Genomic DNA, 21,701 nt, shown 5'->3' with positions numbered 1-21,701 from the left:
TTTAATCACGATTTTTTTATGTTTTTGTAGTCTGTCAATTATTTGGGATTAAAATCCTGATTAAAATAGTAAGTATCCGACTTAATGTCATCCATGAGTCGTACTTCTTAGTTTTGAACAATAAAGAGAATTCATTGTAATTTACATTGCAAAAATGGAATTGATAGTGTTATTTATAATATTTACTCCTATAATCTTTAAAATACAATTAAAAGAATTATCGTTCCATTTTGTTGGAAATATTGTATTCTAGTTAAAGTTCAACTTATTTTGATATAAATTTGCATTAAATGGGCCGTAATATGCATTGCATATTCCAAACTGTAAAGAAAACTAAAAAAAAAAACAATAATACTTTAAAGCAATCATTTAAATCGAGCCAATCCTGCTAATACATGCTTTGCTGCTTAATAAATTTGAAGGTAACAAATTAAAATAGTCCTTCTTGGATTCAAACTCACCCCGCGTGAGTTCTGCCAACCATCGCATTTAAATATCCTCTGTATTTTGCCGGTGTTGCCATATCCTCACTCGAACAGAGGCCTTCGTATGCGCATCGAGTTGCTATTCGCATTGAATCTCGTTCAAGAAGACGGATTTTCGTTTCGAATAGCATCTTGGCATGCGCATCGATTCGTACTCGCATCTTTGCGAACGAGTTCGAGAATCGACCTGCAGGACACGAAACTGTCACTCGTCATCGTGGCTGCGTCAACTCCACATTTGAATGTGGAGTATGTGAAGATATACTACAGAAATGATCCTGTGAAGTATGATCTTGACGAGTGTAGTTTTTACAGGGTGGTCATTAGCAAAGGGGTTTCAGGTAATCGGCGACACAAGACCCCAGCGCCCTCTACAGCTATACATACAAAATTTCACGTGACATTCACACCAAGACTGTAATGATGATTTTGCTACAGCCGTGGGTTATGATGATTATTTAATGAACACTTTCCTAAACACTCGTAGAAAAAAAAAACACAATTTCGCATCATAGTGGCCAAGAGTGTGTTTATGTGAAATTGATACAAAAACTGTTTTAAAAAATGTGTAATTTTGGTTTAAGTTTAGTTACGAAAGATTGTATATTGGAAATAGCATATGTATAGTGCGTAGGTAATTAGTGTTACATGTATTATACCTAATCTTTGAAAATATCAGCAAGAAAACTAACGAAATGTTAGATGTACAGGAAAAAATTTTGACATAAAATTGATCAGAATTCGAGAAAATAGAAAGCTGAGTTCAATATTGTTTATTGATGGAGAGGGAAACGGGACAAAAACCTTATGTTGCGATAAATTCTTTAGCGATGTTTTAAAATGGCATCATCACATTTTTGATAGGGTGAAGAGACAATTGGTTTTAAATAAAATTTATTTAGCAATATTTTGGAATGACGGTTCACTGATCTCATTGTTTTATTTGATAGGTATTTTGTCTATGGGTGACATTCATCCAGGACTATTTACTTTGTAAAATAAAGGGCGAGAGTTTTAAATAAGTTTTCAACTATTTAGCACAAACCTGTACCGTTTTGACATAATTATAAATAGTGTAAGATTTGTAACACTTACGTAACAGTAACTTTCACGACATATCTTTACATTTTATACAATCATTTATCTAGATGACAGTTTGTGTAATCTTAAGTCACTCATTTTCTAAACATGCCACTTTTTTATAAAGCACAAGGGAAACTATCCAAAAAAGAACAAAGTGCTGCACGTCTTGAGAATTTCCGAAAAGAAGTAACCACAGACTCTCACATTATACCTCTAGGTATCCTAAAAATATGTAAGATTTGAATAAAAACCATTTTCTTTAGAAGAACTCTGCGAACGCCTCTATACAGATCCAGTGACAGGTTTAACTACGGAACAAGCGAAGGAGGTATTAAAAAGAACGGGTCCAAACATGTTAACCCCCGCACGAAAAGCATCAGAACTTTCAAAGTTCATGACAGCTTTGTTTGCAGGTATGTTTTTAAAACACCAGAAATGATACGTAATATTTTAATTTAAAGGGTTTTCGATGTTGCTTTGGATTGGAGCACTGTTATGTTACATTAGTGTTTTAATTGATTACTTAGATGATGGTCAGGTGGATTGGGATAACGCAGTACTGGGAGCGGTACTCGTCGTTGTAGTGTTGGTAACAGGAAGTTTCATGTATTACCAAGAACGAAAAAGCCAGAGTGTATGAAAAATGAAACCATACACAGTATTCCTATTTTATCATAACTGCTCTTAGATCATGGAATCTTTCGCTACTATGGTACCAACGAAAGCTACAGTAGTTCGTAATGGTGACGTGAGCGTAATCGATTCCAAAGATGTCGTCCTTGGTGACTTAGTAGAAATTAAATTTGGAGATCGCATTCCGGCAGATATTCGGATTATCGAGTGCAGTTCATTAAAAGTAAACTTCCTGGTACTATTTCAACAAAGTCTAATTTTTTTGCAAGGTTGACTATGCTTGTATTACGGGAGAGTCAGAACCTCAAATACGCAGCAACACCTACACAGACACTAATTTTCTTGAAACGAAAAATGTTGGTTTATTCAGTATGAACGTTGTAGAAGGGACTGGTAGAGGTGAGGTGGTACCACATGGTTGTTCCTTATTGCGTTTCAGGGATTGTTATAGCTTGTGGTGATCAAACCGTCATGGGCCACATCGCAGGTTTGACCGCCAGACTTAAGCCCAACAAAACTCCCATGGCAAAAGAGTTGTCACGTTTTATGAAAATAATAAGTGTATGGGCTATCTGTTTAGGTGTATCTCTCGCCATTACTTTAATGTTTTTGGGACACAGTCTCATCGAAACTCTTTTATTTGCTATTGGAATGATTGTGGCTAATGTTCCTGAAGGTCTTCTAGCCACTGTAATTGTGTGTTTGACTGTTACGGCGAAAAAAATGGCGTCACAAAATTGTCTGATCAAGAAACTAGATTCCGTTGAAACGCTAGGATGCACATCCGTTGTTTGTTCGGACAAAACTGGAACTTTGACTCAAAACAGAATGACGGTATGTCACGTTTGGTACAATCTAAAGATGATAGACGTCAGTCCGGGACAGTCTTACACGCCACCACAATCGAGTGAACAAGGTATTTAAAAAACATGTGTGATTTTTGTATATGTGTGTTAAGGTTACAAGAGCTTCATAAGATGTGCTGCACTGTGTAACAGAGCAGAATTTTTTCCCGATCAAGAACAAATACCAGTCATGAAAAGAACATTCCGTGGAGACGCGTCCGAAGGCGCCATTTTGAAATACGTCGAAGCTGTACAGTTTTTAAGTCATGATTTTAAACAAAAAAATCCAAAGTTGGTCGAAGTACCTTTCAGTTCTGCAACTAAATATCAGGTGAGCCCAAACAGTTTTATGAACACACATTGCTAGGTATTTATATAGACAAGCGTACATGCAGTCAAAAATGGCAAATGTCTGGTAGTGATGAAAGGTGCTCCTGAGGTGGTTTTGGAACGTTGCAGCAGTATCTTGCTGAACGAAAAAACGACACCCATAACTAAAGAATTGTTAGAAGCATGCAATAAAGCATGTTTAGAATTTGCAGAAATGGGGGAAAGAGTATTAGGCTTTTGCGATTTAGAACTAGGAAAAGAATATACACACAAATTTTCCTTCACAGCTGAGCCTGCAAATTTTCCTCAACGAGGTCTTAGATTTTTAGGGTTTGTTTCCATGATCGATCCACCAAGACCTCAGGTGCCTGACGCTATAATAAAGTGCAAAGAAGCCGGAATAAAAGTGACCATGGTGACAGGAGACCATCCAGTAAGTATTACTGTATTAGTAGCAGCCTTACGGTGATTAATTACTCTCGGTAGATCACAGCAAAAGCTATAGCCAGGAAAGTGGGGATTATCACTGACACAACCATTCTAGAATTTAAACATGTTAAAGCCTTAAGAAAAATTCCGAGCGTTTATGGTGGTATAGCTAGGAAATATTCAAACATACTAGAAAAGCCCGGTGCTTTAGTCATACATGGGTCAGTCCTTAAAGATTTAATGGACGAGGAACTTGACACTATACTTTTCCATCATCCCGAAATTGTTTTTGCGCGGACATCACCCACCCAGAAGCTACAAATAGTTGAAGGGTATCAACGATTAGGAGAAATAGGTTTGTATACATGTCGATAAGCTCACCGAATACAAAAATAATAGTGGCTGTTACTGGGGACGGTGTTAATGATGCGCCTGCTTTGAAAAAAGCGGACACTGGAATAGCTATGGGTATTACAGGAACAGAAGTTTCTCAACAAGCTGCGGACATTCTTTTATTAGACGATAATTTTGCTTCGATTATCCTAGGAATTGAAGAGGGACGACGAATTTTTGATAATCTCAAAAAATCTATCACGTATACTTTGGCGTCGAATGTACCAGAAATTGTACCTTTTCTGAGTTATTCTTTCGTAGGGATTCCGCTTCCTTTAGGTAAAATTGGGTTTAAATTCTAACAGAGTAAAGGAAGTTTCAAGTTGTAGGAGTTATCGCAATACTTTGTATCGATCTTCTCACGGATATGATGCCTGCCATAAGTTTGGCGTACGAAAAAGCAGAAAGGGATATTATGTTACGACCTCCACGAAATCCTTTAAGAGACAGATTAGTGAATAGGAAATTGTATTTCCTAGCATATGGTAACCTAGGGATGTTAGAAACTCTCGGACTTTTTTTGGTATACTTCTTGGTAATGGCAGAACATGGTTTTTTACCTTCAACTCTATTTGGTAAACAAGTCCATACATTTGTTTTTTACTTCCCGAGCGAGTACGAAGAAATAGGTCTCTCGTTTCCATCTGTCTGCCGTCCCGATTTTTATTGGACAGATAATCTCCGAAAGTACTAGGTCGATTGTTGTCAAATTTTGTATTGATAATAGGAATATCACGTAGATGATAAAACGTTAACCAAAATTTGTTAAACAGCCCCACCAATAATGTGATGACGTCACTTCAAAATTGTACATAGTAAATGAGTTTTAAATTGTATAAAATAACATAGTTGTTTATGATTCCGTGTCGAGTTTTTACCCGAAACGTCCTGATTTTTGGAAAAAAATCAAAATTATCAAACATTTTGCAATTTAATTTTGAATCTGCAAAACTGAATGCTTTGAAATCTTGCAGATATTTTAAAGTTATAATAAATTTTTAATCAAAATGTATTGGTTTATCCCCTCCAAAAAATTGATAACGACCAAAATGTGCAAAATATGATGAGTTTTTACTTGTGATTTATCATCCCATTTGGCTTCGCTTATTCAGGGTGACTCAAAAAAATTAATGAATCCGTGAATTTACTTTATTGATTTAATCAGGAACTGCAAAACCGAATGCTTTGAAATCTTGGAGATGTTTTAAAGTTATCATAAATTTTTGCTCATCCCCCCTAAAAAATTGATGACGTCGCGTTAAAATATTGTCTCAGGCCCAAATTATTTTTAACCACAGCCGAGCATTTGGGCACTAATAAAATTTAAAAAAATGGATAGTTAGAATCTTTCAGTAAAGCTAAACGTTGAGAAATTCATACCTACCATAAATGCTCTAAAATATGGTGGAAACATTAAATTCACATGAATAATAATCAGAGAACAGGAATCATATTGAACGGTAAAAAATTAAAAGCAAAGTTATCAACTGCAAGAAAATCAGATTCAGGAACTTCCCAAAAACCTAAATCGAAAGCACATTATGGCAGATAAGTTGAGTGATACTGGTGTTAAACATACACAGATGCGGCATGGAAAATTTTCTATATTCTTCTCGATGTCAGCAAAATTTTCTAAGTCCGGATTTCTTCAAAATTCAGCCAAAAATAGTAGAAAAATCGGTCAACAAACGGACAGCGTGGTCCTCGGAACTTGAATGAATATCACTTTCTGCGCTGCTGCTTTTAAAGGGATTTTTGTCCAAAGAACGCAACTTTTAGGTCTTATTTTGCTATTTTATAAAGTTTAGTTTGGCCCTGACGGATTTGCGCGAGTTCGATGTGGTAAAGGCGGCGTTCTTTGATCTGTTTTTTTATGTGTTTGGGTTTCGCCTGCTGCTGTTTTAATTTGTTACGAATTCGGATGAAAGTAATTGCGATTGGCGGTTTTTATGTGTGTACGGTTCTGCGCATGTTGTTCGCAATGTCTGACAAGCGCAATGATGTTTAAAATTTGCAAATATGCGAATTTTGTTCTTACGTTTGGTGATTGGTGGTGGAGTCAGATTATCTGTTTGAGTGGTACTATGTGCAGATTTAGACATGTGTGTTAAGTAATTAACATTTGCGAATTTTGTTTTTATGTTCTGGGGATTTGTTTTCGTCTTTTTGTTGCGATTTTCTCGTGAACTGATTTAGTGACAGCCCGTCGCAATTGCTGAATAAATCGTATCTTAAATGTGCAAAATATGATGAGAGTATAGTTGTAATTTATCACTGCATTAATATTTTTTAGATTTTTATTGATTGAGTCAATTTATTTTATTCATTAAGTCAAGAATTGTAAAACTGACTGCTATGAAATCTTGCAGACGTTTTGAAGTTGTTGTAAGCATGATAACTTTTTAATAAAAATGTATCTGTTTATATCAACCCCAAAAAATTGATGATGAATTGATCAAATATGCAAAATGTGATGAGTTTTTTACGTGTGATTTGTTTAAACAGGTGACTCAAAAAAATTAATGAATGAGCCAATTTATTTTATTGATTAAATCAGAAACTGTTTTTTCCCAGAAAATATTGTGAAAACGATACTATTATTTTTAATATTGCACTGCACTAATCCAAGTTGATATACGTGTCCTTGCATGTTGACGACGTCATCACAAAATTGGTTAAAGAAAAAACTCATGTTTCATTGTACTTTAGGGAAGTTCTGTCGGAACAACTTTCGACCAATTTTCTTAAACTGTGTGTAGGTAGTCGAGATGTATGGGAAAGTCGAGATGCCAATATGACTGATAATTATGGCAGAAACTGGACATTTTCTGAAAGATTGACCTTACAACATTCCTGTTATACTGCGTGTATGATGTCTGTAGTTGTAACACAATGGGCAAATCTTATTGCTTGTAAAACTCGTATCAATTCAATTGTCAAACAAGGTAAACCTTTTTCCACTTTGAATGATTTTCTTGAAACTCTAAAAGGTCTGCAGGGATGGATAATCATATCCTTACAGCAAGTTTATTTATCGAAACTATTTTTACGTTAATACTTTCCTACACGCCATATATGTACTACTTAGACTTTTTCCCACTTAGGTGGTGGTGGTAAGTTTAATTTACATTTTCAGCAATTACATATAACTAAAATATGATTTCTGTCCATAGGTGGTTGTATGCCTTACCATTTTCAGCCCTGCTCTTATGCTTCGACGAATTGCGCAAATCGCACGTACGTCGTTACCCTAAAGGGTGGTATCAAAGGGAAACATATTATTAGTAGAATTTATTAAATATAATTTATGTATAAAAAAAATTAAACTACTTATGTGTATGTTGTTTTAGATGTTTTAGAAGTAGCGCTTTACTCCCAAACTTACGACTACATTCGTCGCACTTTAATCTTTTCTCAATTCTGTCTTTTGGAACTATTTTGGGCTTCAGGCGAACTTTAAAACTAAAATTCTTATTCCTCAAGTGAATGAGCATATGTCTTCTCAGTGACGTTTTCCGAGAAAACTGCTTCTTACATATCCCACAGACGTTGTCTTTCACACCTTTGTGAGTTTTCTTATGGGTAGCTAACGAATTTGTGTAAGCGAACGTCTTGAAACAAATATCACAAGTGTACGAAGGTCGATATAAATGCATTTTTTCATGGAGCTTCAAACTACTCAAATGAAGCATTTTTTTGGAACAATATTTACACTGAAACTCCGCCATCGAAGTGTGCGAATTCAGGTGGCGCTTCAGTAGACTAGGCCATGCGAAACCTCTATCACAAAACTTACACATATATGGAAAACTCCCAGAATGGGTTTGCATATGCACACTAAGATTATGTTGATTGATGAATTTTTTATCACACTGAGAACACTTGTACTTTTTATTTGTTACGTGAACAGTCATATGTCTTTTCAAGTAGCTCTTATATGGAAACGATTTATTGCATTGGTTACATTGGTGCATTTTAGGGGCTTCACACATTTTTCTTTCAATGGAACTTTCATCAATCTTTTCAGGTAGCAGTCTTTGTGATATTTCAGGTGGGGTTTCTTTAATTATATTTTCAGGTACTTTCTCGCCTTGTGGACGTTGCAGCTCCTCAGAAATAAACGTGGCCCCCAAAGTCGGAACCCGTTTAGCCACTTTGGCAGAAATTTTTCTTGCAGTGTGGCGTCCAATTTTCTCTTTATTTTCCTTGCAATCGTCCGAAATTTTCGCATTCATATCAATTTCAACCATTGGTGGTGATGTCTTATTTTCTACTTCTACGCTACTACTACTTTCATCACAAGCAGATAATACAATATCCACCTCGAGATCATCTTCCTCCTCGCCAATGACGACTTCGTTGGCAACTGGACTATTAATAAAATAGACGTCTTCACAATTTTGTTGTTTTACAACGTCTTCAGAATGTTGTTCACTTACAACGTCTTCAGAACGTTGTTCATTGACGTCTGCAGAACGTTCATTAACAACGTCTTCAGAATGTGGTTCTTTAACAACGTCTTCAGCGTTATCTTGTCTAACAGGAGTTGTGGGTGGTAAATCTGCAACACGCTTGTTCTCTTCAACTAATTTTCGCAACTTGGCATCAGTAGCTTCACACACAGTTCGAAATATGTAAGCGACATCTAAGTAGAATAAACACTGGTTGCAGATCATTTTCGGCAATTCATCATCTTCCGAAACCTGCAAACATGTTTTTAACTGCACTAACAAGCACGAAGTAAACTTACTTCTACAGCAGCACAATACATAATCTTTCCCGGAAGATTCTTCTTGAATATAGCATTCAGACGTTGTTTGCCTAAACAAACGCGACACGTTTGTTCGGACACATGCATGTTAAACCCGAAACACTGAACTTATCACAAGTTCATGTTACTTTTTAGTTAAACAAACAGACCAAAGCTTGAGAAGTGAGGTTAGGAAACTGTTATGACATCTGAGGTTATGTTATCTTCTAGAAAAAAATAAGAACCAATTTATATTCTAGTTTGTTTAATAAATTAATATAGAAACACTAATAAAATATTATATTCGTTTTAGAAGGTAAGTATTTAAGAAAATCTTAAAAATTTAAAGGTCCCAAAATGACGGTTACATAACCTAACTTTTTGTTGTTTTTCAGGGACAACTTGAATAACTTTTCAAAATGATGCGATATACTGAAGAAAACGAGCGTTTAGTCGATAAGTCCCCATGTGCTGGTGTTCGAGCCGACCTAAAGTTTTGTCTCCTAGAAAGTGACTGTTGTAAAATAGTTCGTACCATCTAGACATTTCTTAGTGTAAACGATTATAAAAACCAAATTTGTAGCATAAAAAGACACCCAAGGAGTGCCTACAGTCTGGCAACGTCCCAACCGAATGTCAAGCTCTCCGAAACACGTTCTTTGAATGCAAACGATCATTGGTAGTGAAAATATTTATTTGTATTCATATAAATATAATTACATTTTATTTACAGCTAGACAATCGACAAAGATTTCGAGGACGGAAAGGGTATTAATGAGGTAACAAAATAAAGTAGTTGATAATCTTGTCTTGAGCATTGCGTATATTTAAATAAAATATTCTCTTTATATTGCTGGTTTTGAAGCTGAACTAAGGAAGACTGATTCCTTTGATAAAGTTTGTAAAATGATTACAAGCTTTAACAAACCCTTAAGCATCAATTAGATGGTGTTACACTTGGTGTGAAGTTTGTACTAAGTATGGATAAATGGGTACAGCTGGATGAGTGGGTAAAATTAATAACAGTCATGGAATCCCAGTGTGCTGTGCAAGTGTCAGCGTTGACAGTCATGGCACACTGTGATTGTGAACAAACAATACAATAAATATGACATAAAATTACATAGATTTGAATTGTTGACATTTTTAAAAGAGAAATACAAGATCTTTATTATTACTCAGAATAGAAACTTTGTACTCGTTCTTCTCTCACGCCGCTGTTGTTTATATGTTATTGTTTTTTTATCACTTGTTTTTCCGTTTCATAAATTATTAAAAACTGATATTATTTTCAAGCACCTCAAATATTACCCAATTTTCGTAGATATTAACAAGATTTTTTGGATAACTGAGGTGATTGTAACTACCTAATGTATACGTAACAAGTAATATTTGATTGTTTTTTTAATAAATGTAATAAATAGGCACGTTTGCAAGAAGCTTAAACTTGCACCTAATCAGTAGTCAGAAGCATTACAAAAGTAATATTACGTACTTCCAACAACTGTCTAATTAGTTAACAATAAAAATGTATCCTCTTCTCTTGTTTTTCAAGCATATTCATTTTATATCTACTAGTTCTTTTGAAATTGATTCTTTACGTACTTTGGGCTCTTACAGATTGTGATAAGATTATTTTTCACTGTTATATATAAGTAGACAGATTTATGTAAGACGTTTGAGCAGGAAAAAATATGTACAAAATATTTTCTTTTGTTAAAAAATAATTTTTAGTTACTCGTTACATATGCTGCCGAGTTCGTCGATTACAGACAAAACACAATTTAATTTTCTGCATTAATCACAATTTTTATAGACTTTAGACACAAGTGAAGTGAACACTACAAATAAAACATGATCTATTTTTAGTGAGTACTTCATTGAGTTTTTTCTTTAAAATTTGTGTAAAGAAACATTTATCTAAAATAGATATTTGATATCAGTAACCAAGAGGAAACTTGAAATTACTCAACAATTTCTAAAACTAAAAGTGTTTTTTCTCCATACTAATAGAATAAACGAAGATGTTCCTACTTCCCCTACATTAAAAATGAACCACATTCTCTTCGTCCTGCAATTGATATTGTTTTTTGATATGTGTATCAATCTGCAAAAGCCCATTTTCCTTATTTTAAAAGATATGTCTGAACTTCGCCCCTACCGACTTTAAAAATATTAAAACGTTTGTATTGGTCTAAAAATTCCCGTATACCCTGTCAATCTTGCCCTCAGAGCCGGCAGAATTAGTGCACAAACCGTAACATCACTCAACAGATTGCAGCATTCACAAATCAAAATGTACATTTTGTCTCCTTTCGGGCTCAGCGACTTATGTAATGAAATTCTCCTTAGTCCGGCCGCCGAAGGCAAATATCTGTAAATCATCCTGGCTCCGGTCCAATATAACCAATTTCGTTCAAACTTCTCGCGATCATCCCCATCGAACACTTTGTACACTGACACCATGTAACCAGTGGTGGAGGTGTGGGTTTTTGTCAGTGATACTCCGATTTCGTGCACTGGTGGCCGACAGATCGATGCCACTTCTACAAAAAAATACGATTAGTTATTAGGTACTTTGGGAAAACTCGGGACTGTGTGGTAACGGCGATTGAATAGTGAAATCACACGTTTAGGTTGTTCCTAATAAATAAATATGTAAATACTTAGTACTGGAATATGTTTAAAGCATCTTCGTTTAAATTATATTTCGGTGGAAATGGCAGCACTCCAACAAAAATGTGAGTATAATAGACAACGTGGATTTTCATCTTAACCCATTATTTTGTCATAGTGCATTAAATGTGGTCGGAAAATAATAACAGTAAGGTATTGTGGCGGTTCAATGTAACCGTGGAAGTGACGAAATATAATCACGTTGCCTGATAGTATAGTGTCAGAATACCCGCCCGGTAAGTGGAATGCAGATATCCACAGTATATTCTCAAAAATTGATCTCAAAGTATTTAAACGTCACTGAAACACAATACAAAAATTGGTCGAAAGTAATAAAATTATTAATTAAACCATAATTAACAAAATATTCTGAATATTATAATTCTTATTTTATTATTATTATATAAAGACGTGCGTATTCTTCACATTTTCGAGAAAATGTGGTGACTCGTTCTTAATTTGACCAATAAAAAATTTGTGGCGACGTCATCAGCATGGATAATACTAATCAGAACCACAGCACAAAAGAAAAGTAGTCACAGCGTAAAAATAAAAACAGTGCAAGAAAAAATAAGGACACGTATATCAGTTTCGATTGGTGCAATGATAACAGTATTGTATTCCCAAAATTTTCTGGGAGAATTGAGTGAGCCGTTTCTGATTTAGGTACGTAATCAATTAAATAAATTGACTCATTCATTAATTTTTTGACCCACCTGTTTAAGCAAAACCAATAAATATGAATACAATGATAAATCACAAGTAAAAACTCATATTTTGCACATCTTGAAAAACAAAAAACGCTAACCAAAATTTGTCCGATCGTTCGCACCAATAATTCGACGACGTCACCTAAAAATTTTGCATGGTAAATGTTGTTTAAATTTTATAAAATATGTATTTGTGGTTAATGTGGTTAAAAAAAAACAAATTTTATAATAACATTTTGTTCCAGAATAGCAACGCAGTGACTGATTGATTCAGTTGGTAAAGCGTCATCAAAACTTTGCATAAAAAAAATAATATTGTGCACAATTTAAATAAGTTTACATAGCAAAATTTTAAGACGACGTCATCAAAATTTTTGTGGGGATGATCAGACAAGTTTTACTTAGCCTTAGCACAATAATCAGTTCAGTACTTTCGGAAATATCTGTGTGATAAAATCACCAATAGACGACAAATAAATTGAAACGGAAGAACCACTTTTTCATATTCTAGAAGGGAAAATGTCAAGAAAATATGAAATTAGCCTCAATGAGTATTTTTGCTTCTGTTGAAACATGAATTAATGAAACTTTGAACAATACAAATCATGGAAAGTGACCTTTATTAAGTTCGTTACGTTAAAGTAAAATAATGTGACGGAAAAACCTCCTCTATTCATGAAGCACTGTATACTTAAATACGTCGTGGCGGTATATCGTTCGAAAGAGCATACATTAATTTCCAACACCGGTGCCGACCAATCACAACAAAGTACATCGGCGCTAAATTCAAACTGGCCCATAGTCTAATATTATTTCTTTCATTTGTGTGGTCTGAGCATTTTTTTTTAATTCGCATCAATTTTTGGAAGTTTTTAAGATTCTCAGTTTTTCAATTTTTACTTTGGAGTTCTTGAATTTTTTATTTTTTAGTTGTCGATTTTTCAGTTTCTCGATTTTTATTTCGTCAGTTTTTTCGGGTTTCAATGTTATATAGTTTTTAGATTTGACAGTTCCTCGTTTTTTAGATTTTTCCATTTTAAGATATTTTTATTTTTTGATTTTTCAATTGTTGATTTTTTTGTTATCCGATTTTTTTGTTTCGCTATTTTATCAACATTGCGGTATTTCATTTTTTTTATTGTTCAATGTTTCATTTTTTTTCAATTTTTCAGTTTTCGATTTTTTAATTTTACAGTTTTTTGATGTTTATTTTGACATTTTTGGCTTTTTCAATTTTTTGTATTTTTCGATTTTTTAGTATCTAGATATTTTAATTTTTCGATTCTTCAACTTTTGAATTTTACAATTTGTCAATTTTTCTGTTTCTAGAAAATTTTGTTTTCCGTATTTTTCTATTTCTGGATTTTTTATTCGATTTTACAGTTTCTTTTCTTTAAATTTTTTAAATTTTGAGTTTCAATTTTGCAGTTATTCGATATTTCTGATTTTTAAATTTTCAGTTTTTTCATTTTTAAGGTTATAATTTTTCCTTTTCCAATTGTGACCTCTTAATTATTCGATTTTGAGTTTCTTTGTTTTTGCAGTTCTTCGATTTTTCAATTTTTAAATTGTTCGGTTTTCCAATTTTCAGTGTTACAATTTTCCGATTTTTTGATTTTTTAAAATTACAGTTTAATAAATTTGTCCTTTTTTGAAAAATTAAAAAACGAAAAATTAAAAATACAGTACTTCTACGTAGGCACTCGTAATTCCAAATTATTTTGTTTCTTCGATTTTTTGATTTCCCAATTCGAAATTTTTATATTTTTCGTTTTTTTAATTGATAATTTTTCGATGTTTTCGTGTTTCGTTTTTACATTTTTCGATTTCTCCCATTTTTTAGTTTTTCGATTTTCATTATGAAATTGTTGAATTTTTCAGTAAAATTTATCTATTTTTCGATTTTTTAATTTGCAGATATTGACATTTTTCGATTTTTCTACCTGTTGAATTTTACAATTTTTTTCAATTTTTCAATTCCTCCATTTTTAATTTATCACTTTTTCAGGTTTCAATGTTACAAATTTTCGATTTTACAGTTTCTATCTTTGTCTCAGTTGTTCCATTTTTTAATTGCTTTTTTTGTTCAAGTTCGGTTTTTCAATTTTTGATTTTCAATTTTTCATTTCTTCAATTGTTCCATTTTTTTTTTAAATTTGCCGATTTTTATTTTTTCACTTTTTTCAAATAATTATTAGGGTTTTTATTATTCAATTGTACAATTCTTAGCTTTTCCATTATCCAATTTTTAAATGTTTCGGTTTTTCAGTGTTTCGTTTTTTCGTTTTTACAATTTCTTAATTTTAGTTTTCCGGTTTTCATTTTAAAATTTTTGGATTTTGAAATTATTTTTTTTATATTTTTGGATTATTTAATTTATCGAGTAGAAGTATTTGTTTTTCGTTTTTTCAATTTTTCACTTTCTCGATTTTTAATTAATCAGGGTTTTCAGGTTCCAATATTACAATTTTTCGATTTTTCAATTATCCAATTCAATGTCTCAATTTTTTCATTTTTCGATATTTCAAGTTTCATTTTAAAACCTTTGGATTTTGAAATTGAAAATGTATTTTTGATTATTTAATTTATAGAAATTTTCGTTTTTCGTTTTATAATTTTTCAAAATTTTTTTGTTGATGTTTTTAATTTCTCGATTTTAAATTATTTTGTTTTTTGATGTTTCAGTGTTACAATTTTTCGGTTTTTCAAAAGTTCAGTTTGAATAAATTTGTCCTTTTGTGGAACAATTAAAAAATGAAAAATCGAGAATTTGAAACATTTTATATCAAAAAATTGCAGAATTGTTTCGTTTTGTCGATTTTTCAATTTCTCGATTTCTAATTGTTGCCTTTTTTCCGGTGTTAACAGTGATTCGATTTTGCAAAATTCCATTTTGATTAAAACTGAAAACTTTAAAACTGAAAAATTGCAAAATTGTTTCGTTTTTCGATTTTTTGATGTTTCAATTTCGGGATTTTTTATTTTTTCGTTTTTCCAATTTTTCAATTATCCGATTTTGCAGTTTTATTTTTAACTTTTCCATGTTTTTACAATGTTTCAATTTTTCGGTGTCTCGATTTTCATTTTGAAATTTTTGGATTTTTCATTTTAAAATTTTTGTATTCTTCATTGTTTCTTTCAATGATACAATTTTCCGATTTTCCAATATTTTAGTTTAGACAAAATTTTTGTTCTTTTGCTGAAAAATAAAAAAACCCGAAATTGAAAAATTAAAAAACTAGAAGTTTAAAACTCAAAAAATTGTAAAATCGGAGAACTAACAGCAAAAAATGGAATAATTGAAAAACCGTAAAATCGAAAACTGGAGATTCTGTAAAATTAACAAATCGGTGCCGATTAAAAAAAATGCTCCCACACAATAATAAACATAAAAACAAATCGTATGTTTCTCCCTAAATCTATGATATTGGAAATGAAAACTTGAATACACACGAAATATTTGAATTTGGCGTCAGTTTGAATGTGTTTTGTTGTGATTGGTCGGCACACGTGCGGAAATTAATGTATGCTGTTCGAAAGCGGTCTGGAAGTGGTAATGGAAACGACAGAATATTCGCGATCTGTTGTTCGTTCTAAAATGAGACATTTAACTAAAAATCAAGAACGGTAGGCTAAGACTGCTGTAATTTTGGAGACTAATGTAACTGAAAAACATGAAATCTGCATCTCTTAGTGGAAGAGTGGATTAAAAAGTTTAAAGAAGAGTTAAGAAACGACAAAATTTTTCAACTAGTATTGTATTGGAAATACATATAAACATACATAATTGTGTGATAAGATAGTGTTTCTAATAAAAACGTTGTTAACGTCATCAGTGTTGGACAAGGATCCAATCTGGATCTTCTGCTTTTAATAATATTCTTTAATGACATAATTGAAACTATTAATAACTGTCAAGCTTACGCAGGTCTCGAAATGATTGCAAGTTGCTACAACAAAATATTGACAGATTAATCTTCTGCTACGAGTAAAACAGGCTAGGAATGAATAATAAAAAACGTGATATTAAGTCGTTTACTAGAAAAGTCAATACAACAGATTTTACATATAAATGAATGACTTTATTTTAGAGCGCTATAATCAGTTTATAGGTTTAGGGGTCTTGATGGACAGTGAATTATTGTGTTTTATTCCACATATAGAAATTACTTGTTCTGCCATGAAAACATCAGGATAGTATATGTTCTGATGTTTAGTTACCAAATCAGTCAGTAGTTAGGAATTGTAATAGGTAATATAATTTTTTAACAACAATCTTTGATATTTACAAAATAGAAAGGAAGCATTGCAAGATTTTTCAGAAATTTTTTGTTTTCAATTACAAACGATTTTCGAACTGTAGCTATACCGTTGTATAGCTTGTTAGTGCTTGAAGAGATAAATAATAAAATCAAATGAAAGAACAAACAGACGGTTTAAAAACGGGAAAAAAACTGAAAGAGGATTAACAATTATTGGGTAAAAGAAAAACAAACTTGTGTGTCCAAGATTTACCTAATCGATACCTAAACGAGCAAATTGTGGAAGAACACGGTAAGACGTTATCATTAATCTTTGGCGTGGAAGTAGCCAAAAACTAGAGTATGAAAAGGGGAGAAGACCTTCTTAGAAAGAAAAAGGGACAGATGCTAGTCGATTGAGCAATTTGGAACTTTGACAAAACATGTACAGGACTATTGTGTACTTGCCAAACGAACTTTGAGGCTTCCCGAAAAACGGGTTTCGCAGCGTTCGTAGTTCATGTATTCTAATCAGGACGATTAGACTTGGGGAAAGTTACGTGAGAACCCTTGATGTGTGTCGCCTACAGTCGACGCAGAGTATTCGGGAGCGAATTGAAAATGCAAATAACTGAATATTTGCAATTTATTTATACAAAGTAACTACTATTTAAATAGGACATTACGTGAATTATTAAACTGAAGGGACTAAGATGCTCAATAATTGTAATTAAGTATTAATTACGGCTTCAGAATATGGAAACGTCGATAGTTCGAAAACTAATCTTTTGGGAATTAAGGCCGCTTGAGCATTGTTGTTTGAATGAGTTGTATATGAAAAGATGCTGGGAACTGCGGAAAAAAGAAAGATTATGCAAAATCAACGGTTACAACAGTCAAGTTTTGGTAAGAAACATGAAAAACTATTTTTACACCGTAGCGCTCAATACGAAAGTTAATGAATTTTGTAGATAAATAATTATTTAGAGAACAATCAACAATAAGGTCGATTACCAAAATCCGTCTATGTTTTCATGTATTGTTAGAAAATATCTCTATGAATATTTTAGAAATCGCCCATACTCAATTATACACATGACGATAACCTTGATGCAAATTATTGTGGGAGAGAAAGTGTTGTGGGTATTTTTAGTGAAAAGTAATAAATAATGCAAGTCATGTACTTACAGAATGCACGACGACATAATTCCAGAAAAGGCCAAAGAAATTGGGGAACTTTTGTTGCGAGTTTTAAGTGATTATTTCAAAAATAATGTGTCTATAAAAATATCTTCAAAAATAATTATGTCAAAAACTATTACGACGCTTGTTAAAACAGACCCTTGTTTAAACAGATCTTTCTTGGTAATGTAAAATGATCTCCAGAAAAAAATCAAGAAGATATATATTGTCTTGAATTATTGACTAAATTCAAACTATCAAATTCGCAGAAGTCATTAATCTGCTTAATATGAGGTACACACTAATTAGATCTGTAGAAGATGTGGAAGACGTAGGGCGTAGTTTAATTAGTTTAACCTTAATTTGTGTCAATGCCAGTAACATTGATTGATTTATTATTTACTTTATAGGAGTATTATTTTTTAAAGATGAAATTGCTAAGATCAAAGAAAGTTTATATAGCACAGAATCTACTTGGTAACTAAAATAATTTTGTAAATATGTTTCATATTTTTGCAAATATTTTTAATTTCTATCATCGGTATAGTAAAGATAACACCACAACTTCAGCCCTATTTCAAAATCGATCAATTATTCTACGATCTTATGAACGATCAGCGTAGCAACATCCTTAACCACCACAGTATATATTGTAATTTATTATAGTATTGTATTGTAAATGTAAAATGTAAAAGAATTAGTGTCAAGTCCGCTGAAACATCACACATAGAGTCTAATAAAAATTCAAAGTTGAATACAATGCTTTATAGAACATGCTAACAAGACAGGGGAATGCCTCTGAAAGAATTCTATTCATTATATTGTGAAGCTTGTGGGCAGTTTTTTTTGGCTACGAAGACTTCTTAGAATTAATCGACGAAAGTGAACTCGGCTAGCGTCTCCTTGTGTATAGTTCGTCTTCGTAGTTAATAATAATAATAATAAAACATCGAATAGCACATAAAAGACTAAATTCATTGGAAGTCTAAACGTGATTTCACTATGATGTACAGTGTGTCTCAAAAATCTAGACATTACCTGTATATAGATCGAGGGTGTGGGCCGCGGTATACCGTAGATGTCGAGGGTCGAACTTGGTCAAACTGGCAGTGCGAATATTATTGTAAAACATCACAGGATTCGTTTGTGAGGTGTTTATCACATAGTATGATATGAATGGGAATTCAGCTAAAATAGTTCATTGAATTTAGTTTTTTCTTTATGTATACGTACCATTGCGTTCCATATTAGCTAACAGCATCCCAGTGACTGCAGTTTTCGTTTGGGAGATTTCGTTTAAAAGTTCGCCTGCAGTTACGCGCTGCTTGAACAAGGGTTGGACTAAGGGAGATTCTAGGACGGGGTCGATGGGCTCCAGGGGGCTCATGAGGTGGCATAAGACACATAGTTTGGGATCAGGCACCTAAAAAATGCATTAATGTAGTACGTACACGTGCACGTTTTAATCAAGAGATATCGACATAGTGAATTCCCAGAGGTCGATATCTTAAGCACACTTTCGCAACTTTTTCCATTTAGTGGATGCGTGGGTACAAACTAATTTAAGTTCAAGGGTTGGAATTAAAGGTAAAGTCGATTTTGATAGGTTATAAAAATTCATTATCCCGAACTGGTTTCAGGTGGTGATTTTTGTACCGAAGGAATTGTGATTTACGTCGTAAAACCGTTGTAGCTCGTAAAGTAAACATAAAGTCAATAAGAAAAATGTTGCGAAAGTGCCGTGAAAATTAATGGTTATAGTGCTGTCTTCAACGTCGGAATGCGTAAAGGGTTGAAATGTATATAAAAAGTTGTGGCTTTTTTTCGTATAAAATTGATGTTCTGTGTGTTTACGTGCGTATTCTTGGACTAATGCACAATTCGGCGAATTTTCATAAATATTTAGATGTAACTAAATCTTTTACAAAATGGGCGTGCGATGTTTAATTGTTTTATAAATACGGTTATTGTTGTAGTATTTATTTTTCCTACTTAAAAATACGGCCGACTTTGTACGTCTAAAGTCCAAGGTCTTTCAAGGTTTACATTTGACAGTTGCTAAAACAAAAATACGAATGAAAAGTTATATTCACTTTTTTTATCTAATTTATAAATATATCTTGATGACCTTTTAAATTCCTAGCACGATCAATAATTTTGTTGAAATTCTACGATTCCGTTGCGCTAAACTGATCCATACTTTTAACGCCACAATATTATTATCACCTTATCAAATAGCCTGATTACACACATTTCCATGGTTGTTTAAAAAAGTGACCCATAATAACACACATTGCGCTCTTTTGTGCGTTTTATAAAACTATATGCACGGAATACCAAAGCCGAACCTTCGATTCTGTTTATATTTAATTTATGTTGAAGATACACAAAATCTGATTTATTGCACGATATTATAATTTTATTTCAAATGTAATCGATTGATACAAAAATAGAATTCTGCACTAGACAAATAAATTTCAAAATATTTTTAATGTAAACTTAAAAATATTTTCGCAGTAACAGTGCGATTAATATAAACTCTCAGTAGGATACGATAAATGAGTAAAAATGTAGCTTTAAACAAAAAAATGTAAGCACACATTTACGCGTATTTTTGCGTACTTACCTCCATTACGTGCAGACTCCCTTGCGATTTTCTTTCCAGAGAATTACCGTTCGAGGGGGGTTTCTGCAAAAGTCACCCGTAATAACTCATCGATGGCAACGTATGGGTGTATACCTACTGGCATTGGTACTCCAGCTGGAAGAAACCTATCTAAACTGTGAACTGGAATGATGAAACAGTCCCTCTCGAGTCCTGATAATGTCCTGACGACCTCGCTCGCCCCATCCTTCCCATAATTAAAACTAACCTGCAACTGAATTGATCAACGCTTGCCTGAATGCCGGCGGCCAATATATTTCGAAGCGAACATTAAGAACAACTAAACCTTAAATATAATTTCCGAAAATCTTTGAGTAATTAATTTTTTTCAAAAAGTTGCAGCAAGCTTAGGTGTGAAAAATGTTTGATCGAAAATGTATTATGTTTAAAATTCGAAACTGAAAATTTTTCAAAACCTCTACACTCCTTTTATTTAACCGTGATCTTTCCTATTTATAGCAGTTTTTTATTGATAATAATTGGTAACTAACCCAATTTTATTAACAATTGTTGCTCTCAAAATTAGTTGAGAATCGTCACAAAGTCATATTGACGAATAAACAGTTTCACGTTTAGGCGTTTTAAAGATCATAGAACACGAAAATGCAAGTTTCCATTGTGATCAATTTGCCCAACATTTTTGGATGTGCTGATTTACTGATGACGAACTAAAATTTATTTAATGATCTCCTATGTCTTCTCAAAAATAAATCTTGATCGTAATGTACATACTAAAAAGTAGTAGTGGTTACACTTTAGTAATGAATTTTTGTGTTTTATTAACGTGTGCACAGAACTGATCTCTGAACCAATTTATCTTGCCGAGTATGCTTTCAATATCAATTTAATTTCTCTCAAAGTTGGGAGCCCAGTAACATTATCAAAAGAGTTACGTATGTTGTATCAAAATTAATTAATCTATCGCCACCAAAAATTGCTAAATAAATCTTTATTAATATAACGTCATAATACATGTTTAGTTCGAGCAGAAAGAGAAGGTCTGAGCAAATAACTCTGGAAATGTTTCTGCATTTTAATGAGAATTTTTTCAAAAGTTAATATTTTTAATTTGACTTAATAAAGTCGTTTTATTCAAAAACTTCAAATAAATGATTTATAACACCTTAGTTAAAATAAAATATTGCCTATAAATCAGTCACCATAACTAAAAAAAAAGTAAACTTACTTCGAAACTTTCTCGTTTTTCACATACCGGAGGTTCCAATTTACTTGTTCCACTTTAGTGTCTCAGTTATTTGAAAACAGAGATCGCCTTTGA

The 21,701-nt window shown here is 32.8% G+C and overlaps 4 protein-coding genes and 1 non-coding gene across 11 annotated transcripts in view; 2 read left to right on the top strand and 3 right to left on the bottom strand.

Moving 5' to 3' along the window:
- Window positions 1-678: 678 nt before the first annotated feature.
- On the bottom strand, window positions 679-780 carry LOC135127462 (small nucleolar RNA U3). The gene has a single exon (XR_010280235.1). It is a non-coding gene; the product is annotated as a small nucleolar RNA U3 (small nucleolar RNA).
- An 893-nt stretch (window positions 781-1,673) lies between these two features.
- On the top strand, window positions 1,674-7,483 carry LOC135126976 (sodium/potassium-transporting ATPase subunit alpha-B-like). The gene is made up of 14 exons (XM_064053243.1): window positions 1,674-1,785; window positions 1,832-1,981; window positions 2,030-2,202; window positions 2,257-2,424; window positions 2,471-2,600; window positions 2,641-3,117; window positions 3,160-3,377; window positions 3,426-3,809; window positions 3,863-4,160; window positions 4,205-4,477; window positions 4,528-4,773; window positions 6,958-7,143; window positions 7,197-7,311; window positions 7,372-7,483. The coding sequence occupies exons 1-14, from the start codon at window positions 1,674-1,676 to the stop codon at window positions 7,481-7,483; spliced, it is 3,042 nt and encodes a 1,013-aa protein (XP_063909313.1).
- On the bottom strand, window positions 7,475-9,146 carry LOC135126977 (zinc finger protein 73-like). Its single transcript, XM_064053244.1, has 2 exons — window positions 8,949-9,146; window positions 7,475-8,901 (listed from the first exon to the last, which is right to left on the bottom strand). The coding sequence occupies exons 1-2, from the start codon at window positions 9,054-9,056 to the stop codon at window positions 7,525-7,527; spliced, it is 1,485 nt and encodes a 494-aa protein (XP_063909314.1). The 5' UTR covers window positions 9,057-9,146; the 3' UTR covers window positions 7,475-7,524.
- LOC135126980 (cytochrome c oxidase assembly factor 5) lies at window positions 9,125-9,796 on the top strand. Its single transcript, XM_064053252.1, has 4 exons — window positions 9,125-9,264; window positions 9,344-9,475; window positions 9,532-9,627; window positions 9,682-9,796. The coding sequence occupies exons 2-4, from the start codon at window positions 9,368-9,370 to the stop codon at window positions 9,721-9,723; spliced, it is 246 nt and encodes an 81-aa protein (XP_063909322.1). The 5' UTR covers window positions 9,125-9,264; window positions 9,344-9,367; the 3' UTR covers window positions 9,724-9,796.
- The window catches only part of LOC135126978 (uncharacterized protein), a 35,607-nt gene continuing 23,659 nt past the window's right edge, over window positions 9,754-21,701 (bottom strand). For 6 of the 7 annotated variants that reach the window (XM_064053245.1, XM_064053247.1, XM_064053249.1 and 3 more), the window contains 5 exons: window positions 20,502-20,636; window positions 20,384-20,446; window positions 18,991-19,180; window positions 18,796-18,945; window positions 9,754-11,494 (listed from right to left, as the gene is read on the bottom strand). In XM_064053245.1, the coding sequence (XP_063909315.1) occupies window positions 11,124-11,494; window positions 18,796-18,945; window positions 18,991-19,180; window positions 20,384-20,446; window positions 20,502-20,636 (909 nt within the window). In that variant the 3' untranslated portion in view covers window positions 9,754-11,123. The remainder of the gene's footprint in view (window positions 11,495-18,795; window positions 18,946-18,990; window positions 19,181-20,383; window positions 20,447-20,501; window positions 20,637-21,701) is intronic. The other variant, XM_064053246.1, reaches the window with a different exon arrangement.

This window comes from Zophobas morio, unplaced genomic scaffold (genome assembly GCF_036711695.1).
Source record: "Zophobas morio isolate AGI-343-1 ecotype UQ-CSIRO unplaced genomic scaffold, CSIRO_AGI_Zmor_V1 ptg000011l, whole genome shotgun sequence".
NCBI lineage: Eukaryota > Metazoa > Arthropoda > Insecta > Coleoptera > Tenebrionidae > Zophobas > Zophobas morio.
Note: the sequence above shows the minus strand (reverse complement) of the source record. Positions and strands in the feature narration are given on the sequence as shown.